Source organism: Gopherus flavomarginatus, chromosome 24 (genome assembly GCF_025201925.1).
Source record: "Gopherus flavomarginatus isolate rGopFla2 chromosome 24, rGopFla2.mat.asm, whole genome shotgun sequence".
Lineage (NCBI taxonomy): Eukaryota > Metazoa > Chordata > Testudines > Testudinidae > Gopherus > Gopherus flavomarginatus.
The window spans coordinates 15,391,594-15,419,319 of NC_066640.1; the positions used below are offsets into that span (position 1 = coordinate 15,391,594).

Consider the following 27,726-nt stretch of genomic DNA (forward strand, 5'->3'; position numbering starts at 1 on the left):
CAGCCACATGTGCTCCTGGCTGCCCAGCTGTGCCACTGGGACTCCGCCCACAGCCACTTTGCGCATCTCCCTGCGCGGGAGCGACGCTGACCCACTGCTGCCTGCCCCCTCCCCAGTGACTCTCCACCCCGGAAACCCTGTCACCTGGCCCCACTGCTCAGGTGTTCTCGCTGCCCTGGGGCTGGCGCCGATGGTGGAGGCTGGAGCAGAGTGGGACCCAGAGCTCCTGAATGGGCCCTGGGCCAGCAGCATGGCCTGGAGGCTTTGTGGGCCCATCCCTGTGCAGCGGTGCCATGTGGGGAGGTTCTGAGCAGGGCTGGGGACTGTCCTGGGCTGGGGGGCTCCCACTCTGCTTAGTGGGGCTGTGCCTGGCTGCAGCTGGCGGGGCTGTTTGGAGATGTCCCTCTTCCAGCACAGCTGTGTGGGCTGGTGAAGTGGCATATGAAGCTTGCACCAGCAGCAGTATAGCACTCCCAGCTGGGCTGCCCATTGCCTGTGCTCCAGGGAGGGGCTCTGCCCCACTGCTCTCCTTGCCAGGCCTCTCTGGGGGTCCCTGGGGAACAGGGGAGGAGCACGGGGGGAACCCCTCTGGGTTTGTGGCACTCGGGTTGGGAGAATGAAGGGGGCTGGAGGGGGAGAGCAGGACAGGGCTCTAGCTGGTGCCCCTGTGGCTGGCAGAGCGAGGGGGCACCTTGAGCTGAGCCTCCCCCAGGCAAGCTGGTGCCAGAGGAAGCCAGTGGGCCAGCTCCCCAGAGGGTGTAAGCCGGCATAGCTGCACTGAAGTCTTTGGATTTACACCAGCTGAGGATCCAGCCCCTGTGGTTTACGATGCTGAGCAGGGAAAGTCTCCCCGGTCCTGCCCCAGATTCCAGTGCAGTTTAACGTCTCCGCAGTTGAGGCAGCTGGTGCTGTGGAGGGGGAAAGGGCTGAGTGCCCAGTGGGGGAGCAGCAAGCCTGGGGGGCACTGCTCTGCTTCTCCCTGCCATGGAAGCCCCAGCAAGCTCTGGCTCGTCCATGCAGCTGGCAAGGGAGCGAGCGTCCCTGTGCCAGACCGGCCTGGCCCAGCCCGAGCAACGAGGGGGGCTTGCTTCGTATTTCAGTATCTGCTGAGCCAGACAGTTGTTTAATTTCCCAGGCAGGGACGGGAGGGGAATGGAAAGTTTCCCTGGGAGCGAGAGCACTGTGTTTGCAATGCGCTTCCTGCTTTGTACCAAACGGACAGTTTGTCTTCTCTGAATGAGACCCGGGGAGCTGGCGCTGCGAGACCCTCAGGAAATGGAGCCCGCGTAGCAACGTCCTGCCGGCCCCCCAGTCACGCTCGTTCACCTTCAGCCAGAGCACAGCTCGGAGCCGGAGCGAGAGAGGGGCAGCAGCCTCCATGGAGCTTCTGCGCACAATCAAACTGATGGCCTGAAAGTGACTGCAGCAGCCCCTGCACCTCCTCTCTGCCAGCCTGGACCCCGCTGTGGGCAGGGGAGCCCTCAGAGTGATTTTCCTGGGGGAGATTTTTGAACGGGGGGGAGGAGGCCTGGCTGAGCCTCTTGTGCATGTGGGCCCCCCCACACACTAATTTGTGGCTCCGAAATGCTGAACCCGAAGCATGGCTCCCCGGGGGCCTCCCCCAATGCCTCCCCCCGCAGCTCCCCCCGCAACTCGCCCATCCTCTTCAGGAAGCTCATGATGAACCAGAGCATCCGCATGCAGCGGCGTTTTACCGTGGCTCACCCCCTCTGGTAAAGGCTGGGCTGCCCACTGCGGGGCAGAGCAGGGCTGGGCAGGGCGGAGCCGGGTGGGCTGGGCAGGTGGGGGCTGCACTGCTGGGCAGGGCAGGGCAGGTAGGGGGGCCGCCCACCGCTGGGCAGGGCTGGGCAGGGTGGAGCCGAGCTGGGCAGGTACAGGGGCTGCACCGCCGGGCAAGGCAGGGCAGGGCTGGGCAGGGTGGAGCTGGGCTGGGCTGGGCAGGTAAGGGGCCTGCACCGCCGGGCAGGGCAGGGTGGCCAGTGCAGGGTGGAGCTGGGCTGGGCTGGGCAGGTAAGGGGGCTGCACCGCCGGGCAGGGCAGGGTGGCCAGTGCAGGGTGGAGCTGGGCTGGGCAGGTAAGGGGGCTGCACCGCCGGGCAGGGCAGGGTGGCCAGTGCAGGGTGGAGCTGGGCTGGGCAGGTAAGGGGGCTGCACCACCGGGCAGGGCAGGGTGGCCAGTGCAGGGTGGAGCTGGGCTGGGCAGGTAAGGGGGCTGCACCGCCGGGCAGGGCAGGGTGGCCAGTGCAGGGTGGTGTGCAGAGGCTGCTGCCGGGCTGGTTCCAGGGTTGGCAGCTCACAAGGTGCTGAGACCTGAACTCACTGGGAGACTTTGAGAGGTGCCTGCAGATGAGCTGGGCAGTTAGGCCTGTCTCTGTGGCCTGGGGCACTTCCCTTCCCCGCCTCCCTGACCCCAGCCCAGCTCTGCACGTTATGTGGGTGACACAAGGTACCAGCCATGGATGGGTGCTGACAAGAGCAGAGAACTTGGGGTGTTTGTGGCTGATGCCAGGAGGGGCCCAGAGATGGTTCCCCAAACAAGCACTGTCTTTAGCGGGTGCTCGGTAGGTGCCTTCAGGCCAGGTGTGTGGGGCTGCTCCCTGCTGCTGGTCCTTCTCCCCGGCTGCACCGTGGGAGGCTCATGCAGAGCTGGCCTCAACCCTGCTCGGACCCTGCAGCCCTGAGCAAAAGCAGCTCTGAGGCCAGGAACCCTGGCACGGGGCTGGAGGGTTCCCCCTGCCCAGCCCCCAGTAGGCAGCAGGCCAGATGCATAGGGACGCTGGGCTGAGCCATGGAGCCAGGAGGAGCTGAGTGGGGAAAGCTGGCTCAGGCCAGGCCAGGCCAGGCAGCTCTGGCTCTGGGGGATCGAGCCCTCTACCCACTTTTGCAAACCGGGGAAGGTCCCAATCCAGCCTCCTGCTGGCTGAAGGGCCTGTATTTGCCTGGCCTGGCCAATTACTTCCTACTACTTCCATACTCCACCTGGCAGAGGCCTGGGGCCAGGGATGAAGGGCCGCATGGATGGAGGGTGCTGGGGATCTGGGAGGACCTGGGCTGTCTGGGAGCTGGGCTGCAGTTGTGGGAATGTAAATAGAAAGGGTGTTTGTTACGACAGAGAGAGGAAAACAAGCAGCAGACTCATCCTCTGCCCCCTTCCCCCCAGTCATGCCACAGGCACCTGCTGCTGGGTCCTGCCAACAGGAGCCAATCTGCACCTCTCCTTACGCACCTGCAGGGAGCCCTGGGACTCCACCCATTTCCCCATCATCTGCCCTGCCCCCAGCATGCCCAGCCCCACTCCTGCCAGCACCGCAGGAGCCAGCAGCCCTGGATGCAGCAAGGCTGGGGGTTCATTGATGCCCCAGCTCTGCTTTCGCTCAGCTCCCACCTGCACCTGCCAAGAGCCCAGGCCTGAGCAGAGCTGTGCCGCCCAGGCTGGAGGGTGCGAGCTGCAAATGCTCCAGCTTTGCACACTGGCCTGGGCACTTGGTGACCCTGCCCAGGGGCTTGGTGCTGCTAAGCGTGTGGACAGGCTGCCCACCAGCTGGGCCCTCCGTGTGCTGCCTGCATGTCAGCACAGGGGACGTGCGGGCCTTTGACCCTGGCCACTCCCCTGCTTGCGCTGCCCACTGGCATGTCCCACACAGAGTCTGGAGGGGCAGGTGGCAAGTGCTCTGGGAGGGGCATTGGTACATGGTGGATGCCAGGCAGCAGTGGGCATTGTTCTCCCAAGGCCACTGCACCCACCTGGCAGGGGCCCAGCTATGGGGGGGGAGGGGCCAGCTGCATCTGCCCATGTGAGGCAGGGGTTGGCCTGGTGAGTGGACATGGAACAAGCCGTGTGGCGGGCTGCACTCCTGGGCCACTGCTCTGCAGATGCTGCCTGGTGCCGGCCCGCAATCCCGGTGACATTTCCAGACAGGCTGTGTAAGGCAGCGTGTGATGCTGGCAGCACCATTCCATTCCTGGGATTTCTCTTTCCCCACAACTCCCTGAGCTAGGGGGCGGGGTGCACGCAGCCCCTCCTGCAGGAATGAGGGCCCCAGAGCTGGCCCAGTAGGTCCTCTCGCACGGGGTCACAGGGCTGCCCTGCCTCCGGTGCAGGACGTGAGCAGCTGAGCCCTTTGCAATGGCAACAAGAGCTATTTATAGAGGAAACAAACCTCCCAGGCCGGCCGGCCGGCCCAGGGTGCAGACTGCCAGTGAGCATCAAAGGAGCTCGCGTGGGACAGAAAATCTGTTTGAATTCAGTCACTAGTCTCCTGAGAAAGGCACGGTGCTGAGACCCGAGTGTGCTGGGCCCCAGCGTGCCCCTGGCACCTCTGCAGCACGGCCGGTGGGCGCCCCGGGCTCCCCAAGCTGGGCCAACCTCTCCGTTGGCCTGTCTGTGCTGACACCTAGTGGCTCCGGTCTGCACCACATTCTTTGGGGTTGCACTGGTTTCCTGCTAACCTTACCTGGGTTTTTGAAAGAATAACTGGCCCCCCTTGGCCCAGCCGTGGGTCAGTCCCCTTTGCTCCAGTTTTACACTGGGGGTCTGCCCCTGCTGCTGGCATGCAGCATGTCAGTAGCAGAATTGGGAACAGAATCCAGGAGTTCTGACAGACACCCAGACTGGTGGCCAGGTCATGGCATGGCCAGGCGGGCTCTTCAGCACATGGGGCACCTCGCAGACATGGGTGCTGAACCTGCCCTGAAGTGAGGGCCCTGCTCGTTGGGTGGCACTTGCTGCTTCAGGGGCTCGGGGCTCCTAGGGGCAGCAGGGCACATGGCAAAGCCTCCGCCACAACTGGCCCTGCTCTCCCCCAGCACCCTCCCCGGGAGCAAGGTCCCTGCCAGGATCCCAGCAGCAAGCCCTGAATACGGTGAATCCCCACTGGCACCTGACCATGGCCTCTCTGCTGGCAGCTGGGAACTGGCTGGCAGCAGCCTGAGTGCCACCAGCCCAGCCCTGGCTAAACAGATGCCAGGCAACCCACTCCATGCCACACCAGCCCCTTCCTCCCTGTGCTCTCTGCCCACAGCAGGGGCCCTGACTATTCACAGTGGAAATGGCTACCAGTCCCCGGCTCTGGATGCCGGTGCTGACGGCTCCTGTGTGGCTACGGTGAGTGGAGGTCCCTACTCTTTTAGCGGCCTGTCCCCACTCAGGGCTCGGCCCACACGAGGACATGGCAGGACTTGGCTCAGGCTCTTTGCAGGTCTGGGCCCTGTGGCTTTTTTTCAGCTGAGGTGCTCATGCAGCTGGTGCACGGTCTCTCTCGTTAGGCACTTCGTTTGGAGAGGAGGGCCCAGGCCCTTGGAATGAATGAAGATTTGGGGATCTTGTGGGAATGCCGTTGCTGCACTGCTAGGAAGCGAAGCCAGCCAGAGACCCAGCACTAAAATCTGAGGAGGCTCCCCTGTGCAGGTCCAGCCCTGCCCCACGCTTGATGTCAGGGGTCACAGTGTCGTTGCAGCCTATTCCCTGGGGCTGCTGGTCTGTGGTGCATTCCTGCACCCAAACAGCCAGGGCTCTAGCCTGCATTGCTGGGCCGTGCACTGTCCCAACGCAGCACAGCTGTTCCTGCTGGGCCCTCAGCATCACTCTCCTAGGACCAAGTCTTCCAAGAAATTCTTGCTCTCGGGGACGGGGGCTTCTCCGTGGCTCTGAGTGGGAGCTGCTGGATGCTGCCCCTTGGGCCTGACTCCAGTGGTGCTGAGCCACCTGCAGCCTGTTGGTCTTCCCTGGGGGCAGTGGGTGCTCCGCTCCTGCACACCAGGCCCTGGGTAGGGAGAGCTGGGAACCCCAGGCCAGGGGGCACTTTACCAGCCTGGGCATGAGGAGTTAGGTGGGGAGCAGCCTCTCGGATGGACAGGCCGACGGACAAACTCCTGCTGAGAGAGGAACCCGTCCCACAGGAGGTGCAATGGGAGATCCCAAGCCCTACGTCGCTCTGGACAGGAGGTGCCCAATGGTTCCTGGGCAGCTCCAGCCGTTGCATCCAGTAGTCGTTCTCTGGACCAGCTCTGCCCTGGACAGCTCCCAGTGCCCCAAATGCCTCGCGGGGCCCGGCTCAGGTGGCTCTTGGGCCGGGGCGGGGCCTTGCTGCTGGAGCTCGCAGGCCGTGTAGATGGGACGCAGGACACAGAGCAAGAACTCTGTTGGCAGCACCGCTGAGCTCCCTCTGTGACACCATGGCAGGTGGTAAGGGGCACTGAGACCTTTGGCTTTTAAAGTACCTGCCTATCAGTAAAGCAAAGCCATGGCGAAATAACACCAGGGCTGTGGCCGGCTCCAGCTGGAGGCCAGGGATGTGGAGTCCTGGCTGGGCACCCACAGCACGAATGGTGGCTGCAATCAGCCCCGCTCCATGGAGCTCGGCAGAGCTTGAAACAGTCCCACAGGAGGGGAGGGCTGAGTCCTGCAGGATCAGGTCAGATCCAGTGAGAGAGAATGGTGCAGACGAGATAACGGTGCCACTTCGGCCTCTCCGCTGTCTCGCCCGATTGCTTGCTGTGCTGTGCTGGCTGGGAGCCCACAGCGCAGCCGGGCAGCAGGAGGAGAGAATGGGGTCTGGACACTCCACCCCACAGATCACGAGTCCGGCCCCAGAGCTGGGAGCATTGGACAGATCAGTCTTCACCTGTCTCTGAGCGTCTGCATCGCCCCCGGGCCACAACTTCAAACTTTGCTCGACAACCAGGAGGAGGAGAAATTTCTTGTTCTTTCTTCAGCGAGAGACTCCCCCACCCCAATCCCCTGACTCCAGCAGCGGGGGCAGCCAGGGAGGCACCAAATATCACGAGCGTGACAAGGAAATCTGAGCTCCCATTGACATACACAGAGAACGTCTCCTTCCACAGGGAACAAGCAGGCTGCTGCAAGCCTGTCTCCAGAAGGGTCCATGCACCTGGGGCCATTCTGCCAAGCCAGGGGCACTGGTGCAGGGGATGTGGCAGAGCATTTTCCTCTGGCTGGAGAATAGCTTGCCAGCTGGGGGTTTGCAGGCACAGTAGCCGTTGGCATGCAGTGACCTCCTTTGCCAGGGCTCTGGGCACAGCCCCAGCTGCCCACACTCACTGATCTCCCTGCCAAGCCTGGGCTATTGGGTCAATCTCCTGTGTTGCTTTGGGCTCTGACACACTGTGAATCGCACGAGCTGTTCGCCTGCCCATGGCCCGGACGCGCTTCCCCTTGCAGCGCGTTTCACACAGGGGTTCTGTGTGCTGGGGCTGAGTCTGAGCCGGAAGTAGGGGAGGGCATTGGGGGGCATCGGAGGAGCATGTTCATTAGGTGCTTGTGACCTGGCCCCAGCACATTCCTTTTGCACATCTACAGCCTCAAGGATCAACACCTGCCTGGTCTTACCCCGGTGCGGGGCCTGAGCGCCCACCTGCCGCAATCATGTGGCCTGGCTTCTCTTTCCCCTCAGTCTCTCCCCTCGCAGTCCGGCCATCTGCTTGGGAGCTTGGCTGTGTCAAGGACCGGCCTGGAGGGGCTACGAAGCCTCAGTCCCCCAGGGACCTGGGGATCCTGCCGGAGAGGGGACAGGGTCCGTGGGCATCGTCCCGATGCTGGGCCAGGATGCTGAGGAGTGAATGGGGAGGGGGCTGCTAAAGGGTGAGCTACGTCTCTCAGCAGGGGCTGCCCAGCATGGCCTGGCTCGGTTTTCTTGCCCAGGGCTGTGAGGCAGCCTGGCAGATGCGGCCGAGAGCTGCCCCTGACTGATGGAGACCAGTGGCGCCTGCCCTGCTCGCCCTTGGGAGCCAGAATTTCCTATTTAGGAGCGAATACAGCAGTTTCTCTTGGCCCGGAACCAGGCTGCAAACTATGAGGCACTTCTTGTTCCGCCGTCATGGCAAGTGGCCGTGTTGGGAGGACACACAAAATGTTACAGAGCCATTTCATCCAGAGGTAGGGTAACCAGATGTCCCGATTTTATAGGGACAGTCCCGATTTTTGGGGCTTTTTCTTATATAGGCTCCTACTAACCCCCACCCCCTGTCCCGATTTTTCACATTTTCTGTCTGGTCATCCTGTCCGGGAGCCTGGAACAAACCCGGGACCACCTGCTGGCTGCTGCTGGGGCAAGGCAAACACCCTCTCCCGTCCTCCCAGGGCTTCACAGGCATGTCGGAAAGGGCCCCCCGAACCCTCATTCTTCCCTGCCTCACGTTTGCTGTCCTGGGTCCCTCTGGGCGGGGGTGTGGCTCATCTTTCTGGGCTTCAGGCCACTCGGCTCAGGGGTGGCTGAAGTTACTAGAGCTGCTGGCACCTGCATCTGGCTCCCAGGAGGATGCTGCCAGACAGCTGCCCCCCCGTCCGCAGGCACTCCTGCATGGGGTACAAACGGGAGGGAAAGGGGGGTCAAGGGATGGTTCCCATGGGGTGGGGGAGACGGGGGGGTGACGTTCAGGGTCCCTGTCCTCCCAGCCCATCTGTGTGCGGGAGGCCCAGGGCCCTGGGACGGAGCAGGGGTGAGCCAAATCAGCTACCATAGAGCCCCAGCTGCAGCAGCTCCGGGGCTCTCTGCGACGCACTCTGGCACCTGAGGCAGCTGTGGAAATCGGTCTCTAGTAACACCCCCTCTCTCCCACGGCGTCACCTGCACACTGCAAAGCCCCATGGGACACCCCCACCCTGCACCCAGGCTGCTCTAGCAAGCAGTCCGGACTCCCGGGTTCCCAGCTCTGCTGCAGATCTGAACCGCTCTGCTTCACTCAGGAGAGCTGCTGAATGAACGAATGAAGCACTGGGGACGCTGGGCTGCAGGCCTGTGTCTGCATAAGTGCAAAGTCTCGATGTTCTGAAATCAGACAGTTCAGTGGACCAGGAGAGCACGGGGGGTTGGTGGTTTGCTCCGAGCTCTCATGTATTTAGGGGAGGAAAAACCTTCCTGTGCAGCCCGGCCAGGCACCTGCTGGCCTCACACTGTTGGGCCAGGACAGCCCCATCCCAGGCCAGCTCCAGGACGAGTGGGACAGACCCAGGGCGTAGGGCGAGGAACTGGAGTGACAAGTACCAAGGAAGACGCCCTGCCAGCAGGATGTATGAGCCAGGGGAATCGTCTCCCCAGAAAAGTGCTCGGAGCCCCCGTCCTGGAGATGTCTTGTAAGGATCCCATTGGCCCCAGGGGGAGAGATGGGCACTATGAGACCCAAGAGCCACCTCCATCGGGTACTGGCTGGGACTGTGTGGAGAGCAGAGCATGGGAGCCCATTCGCCAGGGAAAGCTCTCCCGCTTGGCCTGCTGCCCCCATGGGCTTCCTGCGAGGGGCAGGGGCCACCTGGGTCCTGGCTCTAATTGCCTTCAGAACAAGGCAGATGAAAGCTGCATGGAGCCTCTTCAGCACCCCCCGCCCCTGGCTGTGTGTCTGGGGCCGGCTGGCTCATGGAGGTCACTGAAGGTCGCATCTCAGCACGGCCGGGTGGATCGATGCTTGAATTGATTTGGGAGCCGCTCCAGTGACGCACGTCCACCCAGCACCAGGGCAGCTGGGATCCGGCCTGCAGCTGGGATGGGCAGTGCGGGGAGCCTGCATTACCCCCCAGCCACCGTGGCTACCCTCTGTGTGAGGCTGGGCAGCACGGGCAGGGGATGTCGCTCTGGCAGTGAGAACCGGACCAGGTCTGGCCTGGGGTGAGCTCCAGATGAGAAGCTCCCTGCAGGGTGAGCTCAGCTCTGGGTCCAGGATGCTGCTACAAGCCCAAGGGCTGCAGTCTTTACCCTTGGCACTGTGGTTCCCCATCAGCCTTGTGGCACGGGGGGGACATGGGCATGCAGGAAAGTGACTTGCCAGAATAGCCGTCCCAGGGCCAGTGTGAGGACCCGCCACTGCCCCTGGGATTCCCCCGGCCAGGTGGCTTTCCTCCTTACTCTGCTCCCTCGGCCATGTCCTGGGGCCACACACTTTCTCACGACATCATGGAAATGGAAGCCAGGCCAGGATCTGCCAGGAAGCAGATGGGAAAGTGAGAGCCACAGGGGTTCTGGGCCAGGCCAGGAAACCTTCCTGACGTTTTCCCTGAGCGCGGTTCTGAGCGGCCCCGTTTCTGTCACAGCGGTGGCTTGGAAACCAGCTGGAGAAGGGGCAGGCGGGGAGAGGCGCCTGGTGGGACCTGTGCGAGCTCTGGTGGAGCACAGGCCATGGGGATGGCTTCCCCGTCGCACAAGGCCAGGCTGTGGGTCCTTAGCTCGCCTTTCATGCTGGTGGAAGGTGCTTGGCATGACTCTGTGGCCCCAAGTCTCTTCCACTGCTGGAGAAAGGAGAACGAGCTCAGAACTAACCCCCTTGCACGCACTCCGCCCCACTGAGTGCGTGGCTGTGGGGCAGCCCTGGGGACGCACTGAGTGGGGGTGCAGTCAGATACCACAAAGAGCAGCCTGGCTTGGGGGCTCTAGCAGGAGCACAGTCTGCAATGTCCACACTGCAAATAAAAGTCGTGTTTATAACCCCATGAGCTACGCTGCAATTTGACGTGTGTCAGCCCCTGGAGCTGCTCTGATTAACTCCAGCTGCTCACCCAAGGGGACAGCTGAGGTGCCGTGTTTTCCCTGCTGTTCTAACCTGAGTTAGCTCACGTGGGTTACGAACACCCCTTTATTTGCAGTGTGAATCCAGACAGCCCTCGGTCTATTTCTCAGAGCGCCTGCAGCTCCCTTTCCCGGGCGGGAAGACTGTCTGTGCCCAGTGTTCGTTGGTAAACATGCCGCTCCAGTCAAACCCATGCTGGTCCAGGGGCTCGTGCCAGCTCCATTCCTCGACGGAGGCGCACGCCATCCTGCCTTGCCAGCACTGTGTGTTCTGCTGAGAGCATCAGGCACGCAGGAGTCTGCCTGGCATTCCAGAAACGTCTGCAGAAAGGCTGTCAGGAGGGGTCTGCTGGGACCAGGAGCTGCTCCCAGAGTCTGGATGGGCACAGGACAGGGGATGCCCCCTCCTCCTTGCCAGACCATTCACACTGGATGTGGAAATGGTAGCAGTGTCAAAGGCAGCTGTGCATAGATTAAATACTCTCTGTGCTGAACTAGAGCGGGGGTAACACCCAGCCAGGGTGGGGGTTGGTTTTTGCACCTACACATGGTTTGGGAGGTTAGAAGTCTTCAAATCAAATACAGTCCCACTCCTCTGCCCCACTGCTGGCTTCTGGCCTGTGGGAGGGACCAAGCCACTTGGAGCAAATATTACAGGGCTGGATTTTGCTCAGAGCCTAGACTCTGCCCTGGCTTCTTGGCTGGAAACATCCCAGGCAGCGTCCATGCCAGGAGCTGTGTGTGTCTGTGACGGGGGAGCAGAATGGGCCATGGGCAAAGGCACAAGCTGTGAGCTGGAGAGGGGCTCTCAGGCCCCTCTGCTCTGGGCGTCCCTTGGGGTTTGTCTGCACCTGTCTGCATTTGGTTTTCCTTATGATACTTTATTTTGTCCACAGACATAAGGGAATTCAGAGACATGCAGGAAAAGCTAAACAAACCCGTTAGCTGACAGCCCTGCAGCTCTGCTGGCTTGTGCCTGGGCCGATCAGAGCTCACTAGCTGAGCAGCCGCTAGCCAGGCCAAGGGGAGGAGACTCCCCCAGAGCACTCAGGTTCTGCAGAAAGTGGTGTTGGTGCGTCAGCTGGGGACACTGTTTCCTTTGACCCAGGGCCCCAGTGTGGTGCGAATGCGATGCTGCACTGCTGGAGATGCAGCCTTTCCCGTGAGTCGTGAAGCTGATGCCCCGGCAGCACGTGACCATTAAAAACCCCAGTTCAGCTCATTAAATTCCACACCATTTCTGTCTGCCCGTTTGACCCGCTGGAGTGACAGATGGCTCCTAGGCTGACTGGAAAGGGGAGTTAAGGGGAAGTCTTTATGGGCCGGCCAGCCCTGCTCATTGACCCGACCCAGCTGAGTTCTAGGAAGGGCTGAGGATGCTCAGTCCCTCAGACCTGAGGAGCTGGGCTCCTACAGGGAAAGCCTGAGAGCCAAGCCCAGGGTGGGCAGAGGAGCTGCTTTCTTTGGGTGGTTTTGCCTAAAGAATTGCTTTGTGCCCTGTGGCCCGGCTCCAGAACTGTGCACCTGGGCTAGCTGGCCGGCCATTTGCCCTGCGGGAGGATGTGGACAGGTGATCAGCCCCAGGCACCACGAGCAACCTGAGGCCAGGCTGGGGGGTGCTGCTGCTACAGTCTCACGGTCTTCCCTGTGTTTATCCTTCCAGCCCCTGGGGAGGCAGGGCCAGGCTGTTACCCCCTGGGCAGATGGGAACTGAAGCACAGCACCCAGGGTCCCAGGCAGAGCAGGGACTTGGACCCAGGTCATCAGGTGCTAGGCTGGGGTCCACCCACTCACTCATGCTGAAGGACCATTGGAAACATCAGCAGAATCCAGACTTATGTCTGTGTGAAATGCCAGAGAAAGGCCATGGGGCTTGGAAGCACCATTCTGCACTGTGCCAAGGGTGCTGTCTGACCACGGCCCCAGGACACTGCTCCATATCAGACCCCCCCCAGCTCAGCATCACCCCGTCACTTCATGGGAACAGTCCCCCCACCCTAAGCAGCGTTAGCCCGCTTCCGCTGCTGTGGAGTGGTAAAGGAGCAGCCCTTTGGGTCTGCAAAGCACCATACAGGGAGCCCAGCAGGGCAGAGGGGTGAGAGGCTGGCTGGCCGGCACGTAGGGCCCTGCGTGGGACTCGAGAGAGTGGGCGCAGAGCCCTTCTCTGTGAGCGTGGGCCAGCTGCTGATTCTGTCTGTGCTTCAGTTCCCCATTTGCCTCCTGGAGCTCACAGCCCTGCCTCGGTCGGGGAGTGATGGGAAATGTGTCCCATGCGGCGAGGGTCTCGGATGGGGGCTGGAGAGCGGGGCTGAGCATCACTTCCCATTCCTGGACAGGCTCAGCTGCGGCTCTGGGGAAGGGAGGGGGGGAATCTGGGGCTTTGAGCAAAGGGCTGGGGTAGTGCTGTCTCACCCCAGGTGGGGGTGTGAAATCCTGCCTGTAGTCCCCTGGAGCCCCACATCCGTGTCCAGACACGGACCGTGGGCACACGCCTGGGGGAGATGGATTTGCCTGTCACGGTCACTGGGGCAAGAAGGCTGCCATGCCTGGAACCACTATGTCATGACCCTACTGCCTGGTGGTATCCAGCTCCCATGTCCCCAGCACGGCCCCAGCTACCCTGCTTCACCAGGGGGCCATCCTAGGTCTTGTGTTAACTCCTTGCCTGCTGGTTCCAAGAGTGGGTCTGCCCAGCTGCCAGCTCTGCTGCCTGCACCCCGGCACACTGGTTCCTGGGGCACGAGGCAGCCTGTGCCAGCCGTGCCCCGGGGCATGCCAGGGAGAGGCCGTGGGCAGGAGCCAACAGGGCACATGCTGGGCTGGAAGGGGTTAAAGGGAAATATTTGCAGAGAGCTGAACATGCCAGCTGGCCCCTCCCTCCTCCCCCCAGTGACATCACGGTGGAGCTGGCGAGCTGGGCTCGCAGAGGGTCCTGTGCCGGTTGCTGGCAGGGGGAAGGAACTTCTGGGGCAGAGCAAGGCAAAGCCAAGCCGCCACCAGAGGGAGAAGGGGGGATGCATCTGAGCCTGCAGCCGGCCTGGGGGAGCCGGCACCTTGGCCAGGAGCAGGCAGCGTGGAGAGGGGACATGCAGGGAGAGCCAGCCATGGCTGTGTGGAGCCGCTTCGTGGGAGCAGAGAGGCAGAGGAAAGCTGGGCGCAGCATGGTGAGGTGCCCATGCCAAGCCCACCCTGGGCTGCATCTCCACAGAGCCCCCTAGACCTTGGGGTGCAGCGGACGGCGCTGTGGGGAGCTGGCCGTGGATGCAGTGATAGCGGTGCCGCAGGGCGGCCCATGGGACTCTCGGGCCAGGCCCCCACGCTGAGCTCGCTGGAGTAGAAGACTCGCCCTCCCTGCAGGTGTGGAGGGGCCTGGGCCTACTGGCATGAGAGAGCTGGAGGGCACGGGACAGGATGAGCCTGCCCACAAGCTGTGGCTCCGTGGCCCTGGCAGATTGTGCTCTTATGGTCTGCAACGGCTACCTGGCCGGCTCGCCCCGCGCCGTCAACCGGCCCATCGACATCGTGCAGAAGCACAGACGGTAACTGCGCCACTTGCCGTGTGGCCACTGCTCTCCAATGGAAGGGGTCAAATCCCAGGGCCAGCCCAGCTCGGGCGCTGGCTGCCAGCACTGCCACCCACAGACCTTAGTGCAGGCTCCAGCGATGGGCTGGGTGTGAAAGAACCAACCTGGGGACCCCACTGCTTGTTGGCTTTGGGGCTGGAGCCTGCTGCCTCGGCACACCCTGTAATGCCAGGGGCTCCAACCCCAGTGGCTCCTTCAGGCTCTGCTGGGGACAAGCCCTCACTCCAGCCCCTCCTGGGACTGGTGGGGCAGGGAAGCAGAGTGGGTGCGGGCTGCCCTTTAGCGGGCTCTGGGCGCGTTCGGAGGGGAGAAGACGCAGGGGGTAACATGTGTCGAGGGCTCTGCACCCAGCTCCCCCAGCCAGGTGTGACCTGGAGTGTGGGGCGGGTCGGGGGGGGGGGTAGGGAGACATGCTGCTGCAGAGAGGAGGAAGGTTCCTTTGTAGGGGGTGGAGAGGCAGGGCAGTGGTTGCTGGGTGGAGCGAGAGCAGGGCGTCTGGGCACGTTTACAGCCCTGGAAAACAACCAGCGGGCATGGGCACATGGCCTCCCTGGCCTTTCCCACCCGAGCTGCAGCAAAGCCCAACCCCTGACAGCCCCACATCCTGCGACTGGTTGCTGGGACGTGCTGGCTGCCTTTCCGCATGCCCCTGGCTAGCGCTGTGGGAACGCTGCAGGCTGAAGGGAGCCGGGGCGGGGCGGGGAGCGGGGCCTGGATGGAGGCCCCATTAGTGGCAGAGGATTCCCAGGCGTGATCAGTGTGCTGGACAGGGGCACGCTGGGCCTGTGCCATGGAGTCCAGCACTGCACACCTCTGAGGAGGCCGGGACTGAAGGTCCAGCCATGTCTCTGAGCCATGGGAAGCCAGGTTGCTGGGGAGGGCAGGTGGGGTTATGCCTTCACCTAGGGGCACGCTCCCATCAGGCGAATGTCTCCACGGGGGACAGAGCCCAGATTTCCCCCTGTGCTATCTATAGGACTGGAATAAAGTGAAATGGCACCTCCAGTCCGCCCTATGGGTCAGCACCATGGGCGGGGGAGGGCAGGCCATGCGGTGGCTTTCTCCTGCCAGTGTCTCTCTGACACGCCCTGGCACCTGTGGGGCTTGTCACCCGAGGGGATGTGTGTGCTCTGGCAGAGGAGAGTCTCATTAGAGCTACTGTCATTTCTGTATGTGCTGCGAGTGGCAGGGCCCCCCCCCCAGACACATGCCCAGCTCCCGTCCCAGCCCGCCCAGTACAGCTCGGCTGGCATGGGGCGCCGATTGGGGCTGCAAGTCCTGCACCTGTCCCTTCATAGCATCAGAGCAACCTCGGGCTGGGAGCGACTCGAGAGATCACCGAGCCCAGCCCCCTGTACGGAGCCTGGACCAAGTTAACCCAGACCCGCCCTGACGGGCTTGTCCAGCCTGGTCCTAAAACCCTCCGGAGTCGGGGATTCCACCACCTCCCTGGGGAGCCTGTTCCAGGGCTCAGCTCCTGGCCTTAGAAAGCGTTTTCTCATTTCTAAGCTAAATCTCTTGGGCTGCAGCCTGAGCCCCAATCTGCAGTGGACACGCAGATCCATTGGCCACATCCTCGTTAGTTCAGCCCTTCTCGGATTTGCAGACTGTCAACAGGTCCCCCCTCGGCCTGCTCTTCTCCAGACCAAACCTGCCTCGTTTTGTAACCTTTCCTCACCGATCAGGTTTTCTAAACTTTAGCAGTTTTGTTGTTCTTCTCTGGACTCTCTCCAGTTTGTCCACATCTTTCCTAAAGCGCAGCACCCAGAACTGGACACAAGACTCAGCTGAGGCCTCGCCAGAGCCCAGCAGAGCGGGATAATGACCTCCCATCTCGCCTGTTAATACACCCCAAAAGATCAGCCTTTTTTGCAGCTGCATCATATTGTTGACTCTCATTCATTTGTGGTCTGCTGTAACTCCCGGATCCTTTTCAGCAGCGCTCCCACCTAACCAGATATGCCCCAGGTTGTAGCTGTGCATTTGATTTTTCCTTCCTAAGTGACGCACTTGGCACTTGTCTTCACTGAATTTCATCTTGTTGAATTCAGACCAAATCTTCAATTTCTCCAAGTCGTTTTGAATTGTAACCCTGTCCTCCCAAGTGCTTGCAACCCCTCCCAGCTGGGGCTCAGCTGCAAATCTTATCAGCACACTCCCCGAGCTGCTATTGCTTTGTGGAAGCGATGGAGTCAAGGGCTTTTTCCATTGACAAATCAGTAAATTCTGTATCGCCGGCAGAGCAGGAGCTGGGCCTTCTCTTCTGCTGCTCCTTGACTCCCCCACTGCTCCTCAGCAATTCTCAGCCCATCCTGGGGCCCCCTCCATCTCCCATTCCACACTGCCGTGCTGTTCCACCTCCCAGCATCCACTTGGAGGGGGCAGGCGTCCTGCAAGGAGCACAAGCAGCTGGCCAAAAGCAAGCCAAAGCAAATAACTCCGTTGTCAGGGTCCAGAAAATGGCCGTGCTGCTGAAAAGAAGCCTCGGGCCTTGGCATTGCACTGTCGAGAGGGTGGGGATGGTTCCCGGCTCAGCTCCCCAGCGGGGGCTGCGTTTCCATATGCAGCTAGAGCCATAAACAATGGTGGGTTCCACCCGAGCATGAGAACTGGAGTGGGGCTTGCCTGGGGGATGTGTTGAGAGTAACGGGGTGATGGTAAGGAAGGTGGGGACGTGCTTCCCAGCACTGAGATGTTAGCGAGTAGGACTGAGTGAGAGCTCGGGGACTTGGCATAGCTGAAAAAACCTGTGAATGCCAGAAACTGCAGCAGACTAACCTGTCCCACAGCTCTTGGTCCCAGGGAGCAGTAGCAGGAGAGAGGCCCAGCTGGACGGTTCGGCCCCCCTTGGTCACCAAGCTCCGTGGAGGGGCCATGCTGTGCAGGGGGTGGGTGCCAGGAAGGCTGCCGGCCTGTTTCAGGATCTCTCTGTAGTTCTACAAAGGTGTGCCAGGCGCTGTATGGTGCTGGGCTGAGAAGGGAGCCAGACCAGGGATGGCTGTTAATATTTATGGGAGCGTTGAAGGGCTGTTTTCATTGCCGGGCAAATCTGAGCTGGGCAGGCTGCAAACAGGCTAGAGCCCAGTACCCTGGCCTCAGGGCTGAGCCAAACCAAACCCAGCCGGAACTCACCAGCTCCCTGGAGAGTTTGTCCCACATTACCAAGGGGGAGCTGCTGCCCGGCTCTCTGCCTCTCCTTGGACAGCCAGTGTGGGGTCTGCAACAGACACACAGGTTCCTACAAATCCCAGTGAACCAGCCCTCTGGATGGTCCATGGTTCAGCCAAGCCCATTGCTCCCTTCCCCGCCCCGGCTGTGACCTTCCTGCAGGGAAGGAGACAAGTGCCCTGATTAGCCGCTCTGGGATGGGAACAGGGGGCTTCTTTTCCATCCCAAAGTGGGGGCAGCAGCTGCTGCTGGAAAATCCTATTGAGCAGCTGTTAGAGCAGCATTCGGCTGCGCTGACCTCTTCTTCCCAAGGTCGGCTCAGCTGCTGCAGGTGGCTCCAGCACTGGGGGATGTGTTGGTTCAGTGGTGCGGCTTGGGCAGCACTACCAGGGCCACTGCCTTTGATCAAGCGGGGCCAGAGCCGGAGCTAGCAGCACTGAGCCCCTAATTCGTGGTGACCTGTGGATCAGGTCCCTGCACCGTCCACAGAGTCTGGCTCTTGGCAGCTGTCCCTAGCGGGGATCGTAGGGGCCTGGTGCCCAGCCTGCAGGGCTGCCGGGAGTGTCTCCATGGAGCGGGATTTGGACTGGGCCCTTGGAGAGCTGCCTTCTGGAGGGGGCTTGTTCATGAGTGGTGGGTGAATATCACTACCTCTGTTACACAAGCAGGGAAACTGAGGCAGAAGGCGGCCTAGCGAGTCAGTGGTAGAGCTTGCAATAGGACCCAGGAGTCCTGGCTTCCAGGCCCCTGCTCTGTGCACTTGACTGCATTTCATTCCCTCTTGCTACACGTGCACTAGACGAAAGCTGTGTCTGGCTGCATGGAGCCCTTCCTGGCCTCCCCACCAGCCTGAGCTGCCTCAGCACAGCTCATAGCTCTGCGCTAGGGGGTGGCAGTTGTGCTGTCTGCTGGCCGAGTGCAGGAATCCGAGTAGATGAGGCTCAGGCAGGGGGGAGCAGCACGTAGCAGGCCCGGGGGCCAGGCCTGTAAGAACATGCCCATTCAGCAAGGCACATGCCTTGGCACCGTCCCCCAGCATCACTGCATGGTCCAGATCTGCTCCCACCCCACTGCTGCTCCCACAGCCAGGACCCCACTCCCTTTGGATGAGAATAATCCGTTTCCTCTGCCAGAGCAGATCCCACCGCGTGAGATGGGCAGGATACCTGCCCTGCCCTAGAGGGCCCAGAGATGGACCAGTGGCAGTAGGGCTGGGGGGTTGCAGTGCTATGGGGGGTAGGGGGTAGATGGGGCACTGCAGGGGGCTGGGCCTGGAGCTCTTAGCCCCATGTGTCTGGGCCTTATGCTGCAGTGCTGTGGGTGCTGGGACGCAGGTGTGGGGCTGGGCGTGCTGGGGTGGAGTAGAGGTGTGACAAACCGGGGTGCTCTGCAATTGTAGGGTTACACTCGAGAGCTAGGGCTGGCCACAGCAGGGCCGGCTTTAGGCCGATCCCCCCGATTCCCTGGAATTGGACCCCGCGCCTAAGAGGGCCCTGTGCCAGGGCCCCATGCCTTCGGCACCTTTTAAATCTTTTTTTACTCACCTGGTGGCAGGGGGTCTGCTCCAGGGGTCTTTGGCAGCATTTTGGCGATGGGGGGTCTGCTCCGGGGGTCTTCGGCAGCATTTTGGCGGTGGAGGGTCCGCTCCAGGGGTCTTCGGCGGCATTTCAGCGGCGGAGGGTCCTTCAGTGCTGCTGAAGCCCCAGACTGCCTCTGGGTATTTGAATTGGGCCCCGCAGTTCATAAAGCCGGCCCTGGCCCACAGCATCTCATTGCCATGGGGGTCTCCCACCATGGGGGTATCACCCACAGAGCCAGCAGCAAGCAGGCGTTGTGACAGTCACCCCAGCCTCCCTGGCTGCTTGTGGGGCAAGGCTGGGTCTGCCCCACAGCCCTGTACCCTGATTGCAGAGTGACGTTGGAGTCTGGGCTGTAGCTGTTCAGAAACCCCTTTCCCTGCCCCTTATCAGGATTTTCACTGGCCTGCGCAGCACAGCCTGTGCCTGCGTTCCCTCCCCTTCCTCCGGCTCCTGGCCTGGCCCCGTGTGCATTGAGCGGGGTTCAGAGCTGGGAGAAATTAGCCAGGAGCGTCCTAGAGCAGCCCGCAAGGGGCAAGGCGGTGTGGGCCCACGGCAGGCTCTGGCTCTCCGCCTCCCCTCTCCTGAGCATTTCCTCCTTCCCTCTCTCTGCAGCTTTGACATTGAAAATGGCCTTTCATCGGGGAGGAGCCCGCTGGACCTCCAAGCCAGCCCTGGCTCCGGGCTGGTCCTGCAGGGGAACGTGTCTCACAGCCAGCGGCGGGAGTCCTTCCTCTACCGCTCCGACAGCGACTATGATCTGTCTCCCAAAGCCATGTCCCGGAACTCCTCCATCGCCAGCGACCTGTAAGCACTAGCCCTGCCTCGGCCCCGTGCAGCCCCTCTGGGACGGTGCCTCGCTGCAGGGAATTTGCCCTGGGCTGGCAGGCCAAGATACCCAGCCAAGGGCCAAAGCGAGACTGGAGCAGGCCCTAGCCCTTGTGTGGGCCCTGTGCCCACAGGGAATCAGTCTGTCTGTCTTTAGTCCAGCCAGACAAAGCTGAAATCGTCAGGTCTGGTGCCCTCGTCCTCTGGAGATGGAAGGGGAGCTCAGCAGTGTGGGCCAGGTGCTGAAGGGAGCAGAGACACCGGGGCACCAGGCTGTAGCTGTGGAACAGGGCTAGGGCACAGCGGGAGCTGGAATTACATTGCTCGGGGGCATCGTGCCAAGGAGTACCAGCGTAACTCAGGGGCCAGGCACCACAGCTTGGGCCTGCTCAGCAGCCAGGCCAGCCCCAGCTGGGCACCCCAGACTCGCAGCTCGCATGGCTGGTCTCCCTTGATTAGAGTGGAACCTGTCCTGGGCAGAGGGTGGTTCCATGCCAGCACCTCACTTACCCCCTAATTTGTGGTGCCCAGGCCCTGGGCAAGCCCTGTGCATGGGGTGCCTGCCTAGCCCCTCCCTCACTGCCCACTTGGGGCCTCATGTGCCGTTTTGCCCTTGCAGGCATGGAGAAGACATGATCGTCACACCCTTCGCGCAGGTAGGGGTCTCTTCTGCCCTGGCTCGCCCGGCCTGGCCTGAAGCTGGGGCAGTTGGGAATCGCTCTGGAGTTGGATCTAAGCCAAGTGCAAACCCCATGCTCCCTACAGACAGGCCCATCTCCATCCAGCACCCTCCACGTCTTACCGCCACCGTACTGGCCCCCTACACTCCCATAGACACGTGTGCCTGGAGGCCAGGCAGCTTGGGGCACCGGTATGCCAGACACTGCACAAACACACAGCAAACGTCCGTCCCTGTGTTGAACAGCTCCCACTAGGGAAAACTGCCTCCTGCATAATGGGTCCCAGTCGCTGAGTCCGGCATTCTGGGAAGGGAGTGTCCAGACAGACAGGACAGAATGACGGGCACAGCACAGAGCATACACCCACCCCATCCAAACACCAGCTTCTCCTCCACCCCCCATCCTGGCACACGCTTCCAGAGCTCAGAAAGGCCATTGGGACATCCCCTGTCCTCTCCGCCTCCACCCACCTCCCAGGCCTGGGGCAGATCCTGCCTGTGAGCTCTGGCACTGCACCCCCCACTTCCCTCATAAGGGGCTGCTGCTCCTGCCTTGGTGTGGGGCGGATTGTGAATTCCAATCTGAGCTCTGATTCCAGGGTAAGTCTCCGATTCCAGGCTCCCAGCCATGGGGCTCTTGGGTGTAGCTCCCCCAGAGTACTGCTGAGCTGTCTGGCCCCAGGCCTGCACCCAGGATCTTTCTTGTGCTACTTGTGCTCAGCAGCTGCGTTCCTCTCCCACAGGTCCTGGCCAGCCTGCGCACCGTCCGGAGCAACTTTGCCATGCTGACGCACCTGCAGGACCGCGTGGCTAGCAAGTGAGTGAGGAGCAGCCAGCAGCAGAGGACTTCGAACATGCATGCTGGGGGCCCATCCCAAGGGGCGAGGTCCCAAGGGCAAGTAGGGAGGATCCCCCAGATCCAAGAGCACAGAGCAAACGATCCTGGGGACAATGGGCTGGGAAGGGGAGATAGGGGAGAATCTGATTCCCCTGTACACAGCAGAAGCTGCTTCCCAGTGTATGCGGGGGTGGGAGCTGGCCTTGGGGAGGAGACTGTGTGTTTGAGTCAGGTGCACCCCAGCAGTGCCACGCTCAGCCGCTGCCTGTCCCACATGTCTTGCAGGAGAACGTCTAGCAGCAACCCGCCATCTGTGTGCAAGGCCAGCTTGTCGGGTAAGTTCCCTGCGGGGCCAGGCTCACTGCAGCGACAGACCCAGCCACAGGGTACAGGCGGCTCGCATGGAGGCAGCCAGCAGCAGCTGGTTGGAGCTGACAGGGGAGGGTGAGATGGACCCTCCCTAGGATTCCCTCCCACCAGGATCCCTCTCTCCCAGCCCCATCAGAGCCAAGGCCCTGGGTTCCCCAGCAGGATGGACGTGACTCTCCGGCCTCAGCCATCACCCACCTGCACTGCTGAGCCTGAGGCTGGGATGTCAGAGCAGCTGCCTGCTGTTCAGTGCCAGGGCTGCAGCTTGCCTTGGTACTGGGACGTCAGCCTGGTGAGAACAGTGGACGTGGGCATGTCATCTGCTCAGGCGCCCAAAGCAACTCCACTTGCTCCCAGCTCGCAGGCCTGGGTCTCCGCAAATAGCCCAACTGAGCTCCAGGGCCATGTACAACCTGTCTCTGAACTACGCAGCAGGGGCACTGTCAGGCCTGGCCCCCCTTACAGTGTCACTGGCACCATCCCCGTCATGGGCCCCGGGAGCCACGCCCCATGAGGCGCTGCAATGGCAGCTTCCAGGAGATGGGGCCTCCCGTGGCCAGAGGCATGTGGGAATGAAGCTCCCCTCGCCCTCCCCAGCCCGGTCCCCCAAGGGGTGAGCGTGCCGGGGCTCTGGCACGGCCCCTCCTGATCCATGTCGGGTTTTCGCCTGCTCCCTCCTGACTGGCTCCTCTTCATGCCGCAGCAAGGATGGAAAGTCTCCTATTGACGTCAGACGTTCCATTAATAAAACTCTCTGCTCGTGTCTCCAGGCCTGAGTTCCAGCCCCGGCGGGAGGCCTGCCGCCTCCAGCTGGGCTGCTGGGTGGGCCCTGCCCCTGCTTCCTCTGACCCCAGCCAACCCGCAACACACAAACAAACCCAACTGCAGCTGGCTTCAGCCTGGGGTGTGAGCATGGGGGGTGCTGATGCCATGTGGGGGCCAGAGGGGCACCCCTCAGCCAGCCACTGGGGAACCTGGGTGCCTTTGGGTGGAAGCAGGGCATAAACGCCCTTATCCCAGAGCCTGGCAGCCCTGCAGAAGTCTGTGCCCCGTTGAAAGGCCGAGCACTTCTTGAGGCTGGCCTGGCCTTACTGGGTAGGGCAGGGGGCCTGGGCATCGCCCTCCCTGGTGGCAGGATAGAAGGGTGTCCCAGGACATCTCTGCTATAAGGTGGGGCTGCTGTCTGGGGCAGGGTCATAAGGCCCAGTATAGGGCCCGACCCTGGCAGGGGGGCCTGCGCCTGTTGGCTTCCTGCCTGGACTTGGGGCCCAGCCCCATGAGCCTTGGGCATCAACGCCAGGGCAGCCTTGCACACTCGAGCTGGCCTGGGGACTGTGATGACACAAGTCTCTCAAGATCCAGTGGTGGAAGTTGCAGCTAGCTCAGTTCAGACTGGGAATAAGGTGCACTGAGCGGAATTAGCCATGGGCTGTGCTGGGGTCCTTCTCAAGAGGGATGGCTTTTCTGAAAGCTAGAGCCTGGCTCCAACCGGCCTTAATTCAGGGCAGGTGGTCAGACAATCACATCCCCTCTGCCCTCAGAACCTAGCTAGCCGAGCGGGCCAGGGACATTCACCCCAGGGGCCAGGCCTGCGATACCTGCTGCCCAGAGGAAAGGGCAGCTTGGCCAAGCCACACCATTCCCCTTGACTCCTGGGGTGTGCAGTGTGGCCAGTGCTTGGAAAAACCAGCCCGTGGGCCTAGAAAACCCTGTTGTTTCATGGGCGAAAGTGCAGCAATTCCCCTCACCGGGCTGGGGTTCAGCTCCCCCTCAGCTCTGTGCCACCAGGCCCCGCAGTGGTGCCTGGGTCAGCTTCCTGGACAGGCTCACAGCAGTGTCTGGGTCCTGGCACCGCCCCACTGGGGCTTGAGGCAGTCCCAGCTCCACAGGGCCGCCCAGAGGATTCAGGGGGCCTGGGGCAAAGCAATTTCGGGGGCCCCTTCCATAAGTTGCAATATTATAGAATACTATATTCTTGTGGGGGCCCCTGTGGGGTCCGGGGCCTGGCCCACTTGGCCCCCCTTCTGGGCACCCTGCAGCTCCAGGGCAGTTCTAGGGACGATGCCTCTCACAAGCTCAGGTGTTTGAGTCCAGGTGATTGTCTGGGCCCTGGGCAGGAATCACCTGGTAGCCTGTGCCTGCTGCAGCCCGGGGAGCAGAGCTACCTTCTCGAGCCCCTATGGACATCATTGTGATGTTTGACCCCAAATCGCCCCACAGCCCCGGTCCTGCACCTTCCCTTGGCACCGAACCCATCAGGCTCAACCTCCTGCTGTCGCCATGGCAACACAACAAATGGCTGCAACTTCCACCTGATATTTGCTATTTGTGCTTTATGTAACGAGTCGGCCCTGCGAGCACCCCTGGCTCGGCTTCCCCTCTGGTCACACGCGGCCGGCAGGCAGGCTGAGCGCAGCACAGCTCCGGCTGGACAGGGCAGAGCAGGCCAGGCAGTGGGAGAGAGAACTTCGGGGCTACAGGCTGCTACGCTCTCTGGGCACCAGCCTGTGAAGCGAAGGCACCTCAGGGCCCAAGCTTTAAATGCTGGGAGCAGAGCAGCTGGAGTGCATGGCCCAGGGGGCACAGGCGTGATGCTGAGCCCCTGGGGCGTGCTGACATGGCCTCCGGCCAGCCAGCCAGCAAGCACCCTCCCCAATGCCACCTACTTCTCTGTCCGCAGAGGATGCCTGTCAGAAGCTGGCAATCGAGACCCTGGAAGAGCTGGACTGGTGCTTGGACCAGCTGGAGACCCTGCAGACCAGGCATTCTGTCAGTGAGATGGCCTCCAACAAGGTAAGAGACGTAGCAGCTCCTCGTGGGAGCCTGCGATCCCTGTCAGATGCTGACAGGCAACAGAGATGCTGCTCCTGTCTATAAACCCCCACCCAGCCATCCTGTGGGCCACAGCTGTGCAGAGAGAGCCGGTGGACAGTCCCAAGGACCCAGGGCCAAGCCTCATCCTGCAGAGCCTGGACTCAGGGGTTGCACTCTTCTGCCCCTGCCAGGAATGCAACCGGCTCTGAGCTGGAGTGTGGCAGCTGTTTGACACACAGCGATGGCACACAGCAGGTCAGGACAGGAGGTGGAGAACACTCTAGCCAGCTGACATGGGAAGTTTTAGGAACTGGTCCCCAGACCAGAATGGTGGGGCTGGCACCTGCCGCTGGGCGCTTGGCAGATTATGGCCAACACTGTCAGCAGAAGCTGCTGGTTTAGGTACCTCTGGGTTTGGTAGCTGAGTTCCAGCAGAGTCCAAGGCAGCTACAGGTGAGTAGCCCTCTGGAAACCTGGCTCCAGGCAACTCCCGCGGGCAGGGCCCGACTCAGCATAGGTGCCTGCTGCTGCTCTGTGTGTCACAGTAGTGCCCAGGTGCCCCAGTTGCTGGCCAGAACCCATTGCGCTGGGCGCTGCACAACCCCAGAGCAGAGAGACACTGTCCCACATGACAGTGATGCTACTGGACGCACCCCACCGCTGTACTCAGCCTCATTGCCTCCTGTTGCGTGCTCTTCCACTGTATGGATGGGGGCATGTGGGTAACATTCCACCACCAGACACCGTGTGTGGCCAGGGGTGCGCTCCCTCTGGGGCGGAGCGCAGGGGGCTCCTGGCTGCTTCCCAGCCCTTGACCAGAGTAGCAAGCAGCAGGCGCAGCAACTTGCCCAGCTCTGGGATTCCCATCGCACCCTGAGCTCAGGAATTACGTTCCCCATTCCAGGGCTCTTCTCTGAGAGAGGCAAGTCAGGTTCTGCACTAACACATTCTTCGCTTCCAGATCAGATTTCCCTTTGGGGGGCAATGACTAATGGGGTCCTTCTGTGACAGTGAGCCCCACTCGGAGGGCTGGGCATTGCTGCTCCACTCACTGGCTGCAGGCCCAGGCAGGCCGAGGGAGGCGTTAGGGCGTGGTCAGATTTATGGTTCTTACTTTGACTGTGTGGGCTCTGGTGCCCTTCTCATCGGGTTCAACACACAAGGGCTGCCCATACCCCCAGCCTCACCCCAACCCGCTCGCGCCGCAGCAGCCAGCGAGAATCTGGGCTGTGCAGGGGGCCAGGAAGGTTAAACCTGGGCTCTGGCAAACCAAACAGGGAGTGAGTGCCAAACCCGAGCGAATGCCCTGCCCTTTCTGGCAAGGGGTCTCAGCTCTAGGCCCTGCTAGTCTGAGCTGTGGTGTCCTGGCACAGGGAGAGTGTGTCTCAGGGAACCAGGTCCCGAGCCATCGAGCGAGGGCTCAGAGCTTAAGACCAACACGTTGGGAGCCAGCCCAGCCCCTAGAGTGCTGGTCTAATGCCTCCACCTCAGCACAGACCCCAGCCTTCGGCACTAGCTTCAGCCTGCAGCTTCAGCCAGGCCTTCACACTCAGTCACCAGGGAGTGCCGAGCAACCCAGGAAGAGCCAAAGGGCTGCCCCTGCATTGTGGAGAGAGGGGAGCACCAGAACGGTGCTGGTGCGTAGTCACTAGGGCCTTGTCAGCACTGGCAAGAACGGCACTGGAATTCACCAGGGCGGCAATGGAGGAAGTGTGGCCGCGTGGCTAAGGCACTGCTGTGGGAGTCGGGGGAGCTAGGCTCAGTTCCCAGCTATCGCTCTGACTCCCTGGGTGACTTTGGGCAACTTCCTGGATCTCTCCGTGCCTGAGTTCACCGCCTGTGAATGGGAACAATGATGCTGCCCTGCCTCCAGAGAGGCCGGGAAGATAGGCCCATGGACACTTGGGAGGTGCTCAGATTCTTCTGACGTGCGTAGCCGGGCTCAGGTGCTCTGAAAGCTGCCTAGTCCTGCCCGGAGAAGGTTGACTGTTGTCTCCACTGTCATCCTGGAACTCATGAGGCGGAAAATCCTGCTCTCCTCCGGAGGGACCTGCCTGGCCAATTGCTCTTGCAGAAGCCAAGCCCACGAGCGATTTGGTTCCTGGTCCTTCCGCTCTGACGAACGTTTGGAGCGCAATAGAAGGCAGCGGAAACGCTCATGTATATTCAGCGCCAAGTTCTCGGCTCATGTCACCCGCTCCCTCCTTCCTGTTGTTGTGCAGATGTTGCTGCGGCAGCATGTGCTTCACAGCTCAATCTGCGCCTCGGTTTCTTCTCCGGCTCATTTCTGTTTTCAGGAGCTTGACTTGCCAAGTGGCTCAGAACTGTGGGCTGGGCCTTCCTTAGAATAGTTCAGACCTGTGGGGGGAGCCCCAATACACACATGCACTGCACAGAAATGGAACGGGGTGCCAGGGTGTAACCGGGAACAGACTGTGCCCCAGGCTGCGTTCTATACACACATCTCTCTCACCAAGAGCCGAGGGCCTGGTAAAAGGAATTCCTTCGCCCAGCGAGTCGCTCCAGTACCCATAGTCTGGCAGCCCTCTGCTCAGGGCACTGGAAGAGTTTGTACTTTGGGGGGTGCTGAGAGCCATTGACCCACTAAAAACAACAAGGAGTCCTTGTGGCACCTGAGAGACTAACACATTTATTTGGCCATAAACTTCCGTGGGCTAGAACCCACTTCATCAGCCCAAATAAATGTGTTAGTCTCTAAGGTGCCATCAGGCTCCTTGTTGTTTTTGCTGATACAGACTAACAGGGTGTCACGGAGTGTGGGGGAGTCCGGCCCTGCACCCCTCTTCCTGGGACCCACAGTGACTCTTGGCCAGCCAGTAAAACAGAAGGTTTATTGGACAACAGGAACACAGGTTACAGCAGAGCTTGCAGGCACAGTCAGGACCCCTCCACCGAGTCCTTCTGGGCTTTCAGGGTGCTTGGATCCTAGCTAGGATACCCTGAATTCCGCCCACATAGCCCCAAGCCCAAACTCAAAACTGCTTCCCTCTTGCCACTCCCTTCCTTTTTCCTCCCCAGGCAAAGGTGTTGACCTTTCCCCTCCCTTACCTAGCTCAGGTTACAGGCTCCGGTATCCCCTAAAGTCCTCCCCTGCTCTCCCATTCCCCACACAGACAGCCCCTACTCCATCACACAGGGCTGCCCCTCTGAAACCTGTCACCATTGCCCCAGCTGTAAACCCTGCATATAATAGAAACCATTTCAAGCCAAGGGGTGCACCTCCAGCCCCTCATGCCCCTGGACCCATCTTGCCGTCCTGAGCTGCACCCACCTCTAGAACTGGGCCCCATTTCCTGCACCCAGGGGACAGAGGG

The 27,726-nt window shown here is 61.4% G+C and overlaps 1 protein-coding gene across 5 annotated transcripts in view; it reads left to right on the top strand.

Moving 5' to 3' along the window:
- The window catches only part of PDE4C (phosphodiesterase 4C), a 98,124-nt gene that overhangs the window by 56,916 nt on the left and 13,482 nt on the right, over positions 1-27,726 (top strand). Inside the window, exons 1-6 of one of the 5 annotated variants that reach the window (XM_050934290.1) lie at positions 971-1,733; positions 19,479-19,670; positions 20,311-20,347; positions 21,114-21,187; positions 21,494-21,543; positions 24,258-24,370. In XM_050934290.1, coding sequence (XP_050790247.1) covers positions 1,585-1,733; positions 19,479-19,670; positions 20,311-20,347; positions 21,114-21,187; positions 21,494-21,543; positions 24,258-24,370 — 615 coding nt within the window. In that variant the 5' untranslated portion in view covers positions 971-1,584. Of the gene's footprint in view, positions 1-970; positions 1,734-13,488; positions 14,074-19,478; positions 19,671-20,310; positions 20,348-21,113; positions 21,188-21,493; positions 21,544-24,257; positions 24,371-27,726 lie in introns of those variants that run through there. The other 4 variants (XM_050934291.1, XM_050934292.1, XM_050934289.1 and 1 more) reach the window with 4 other exon arrangements.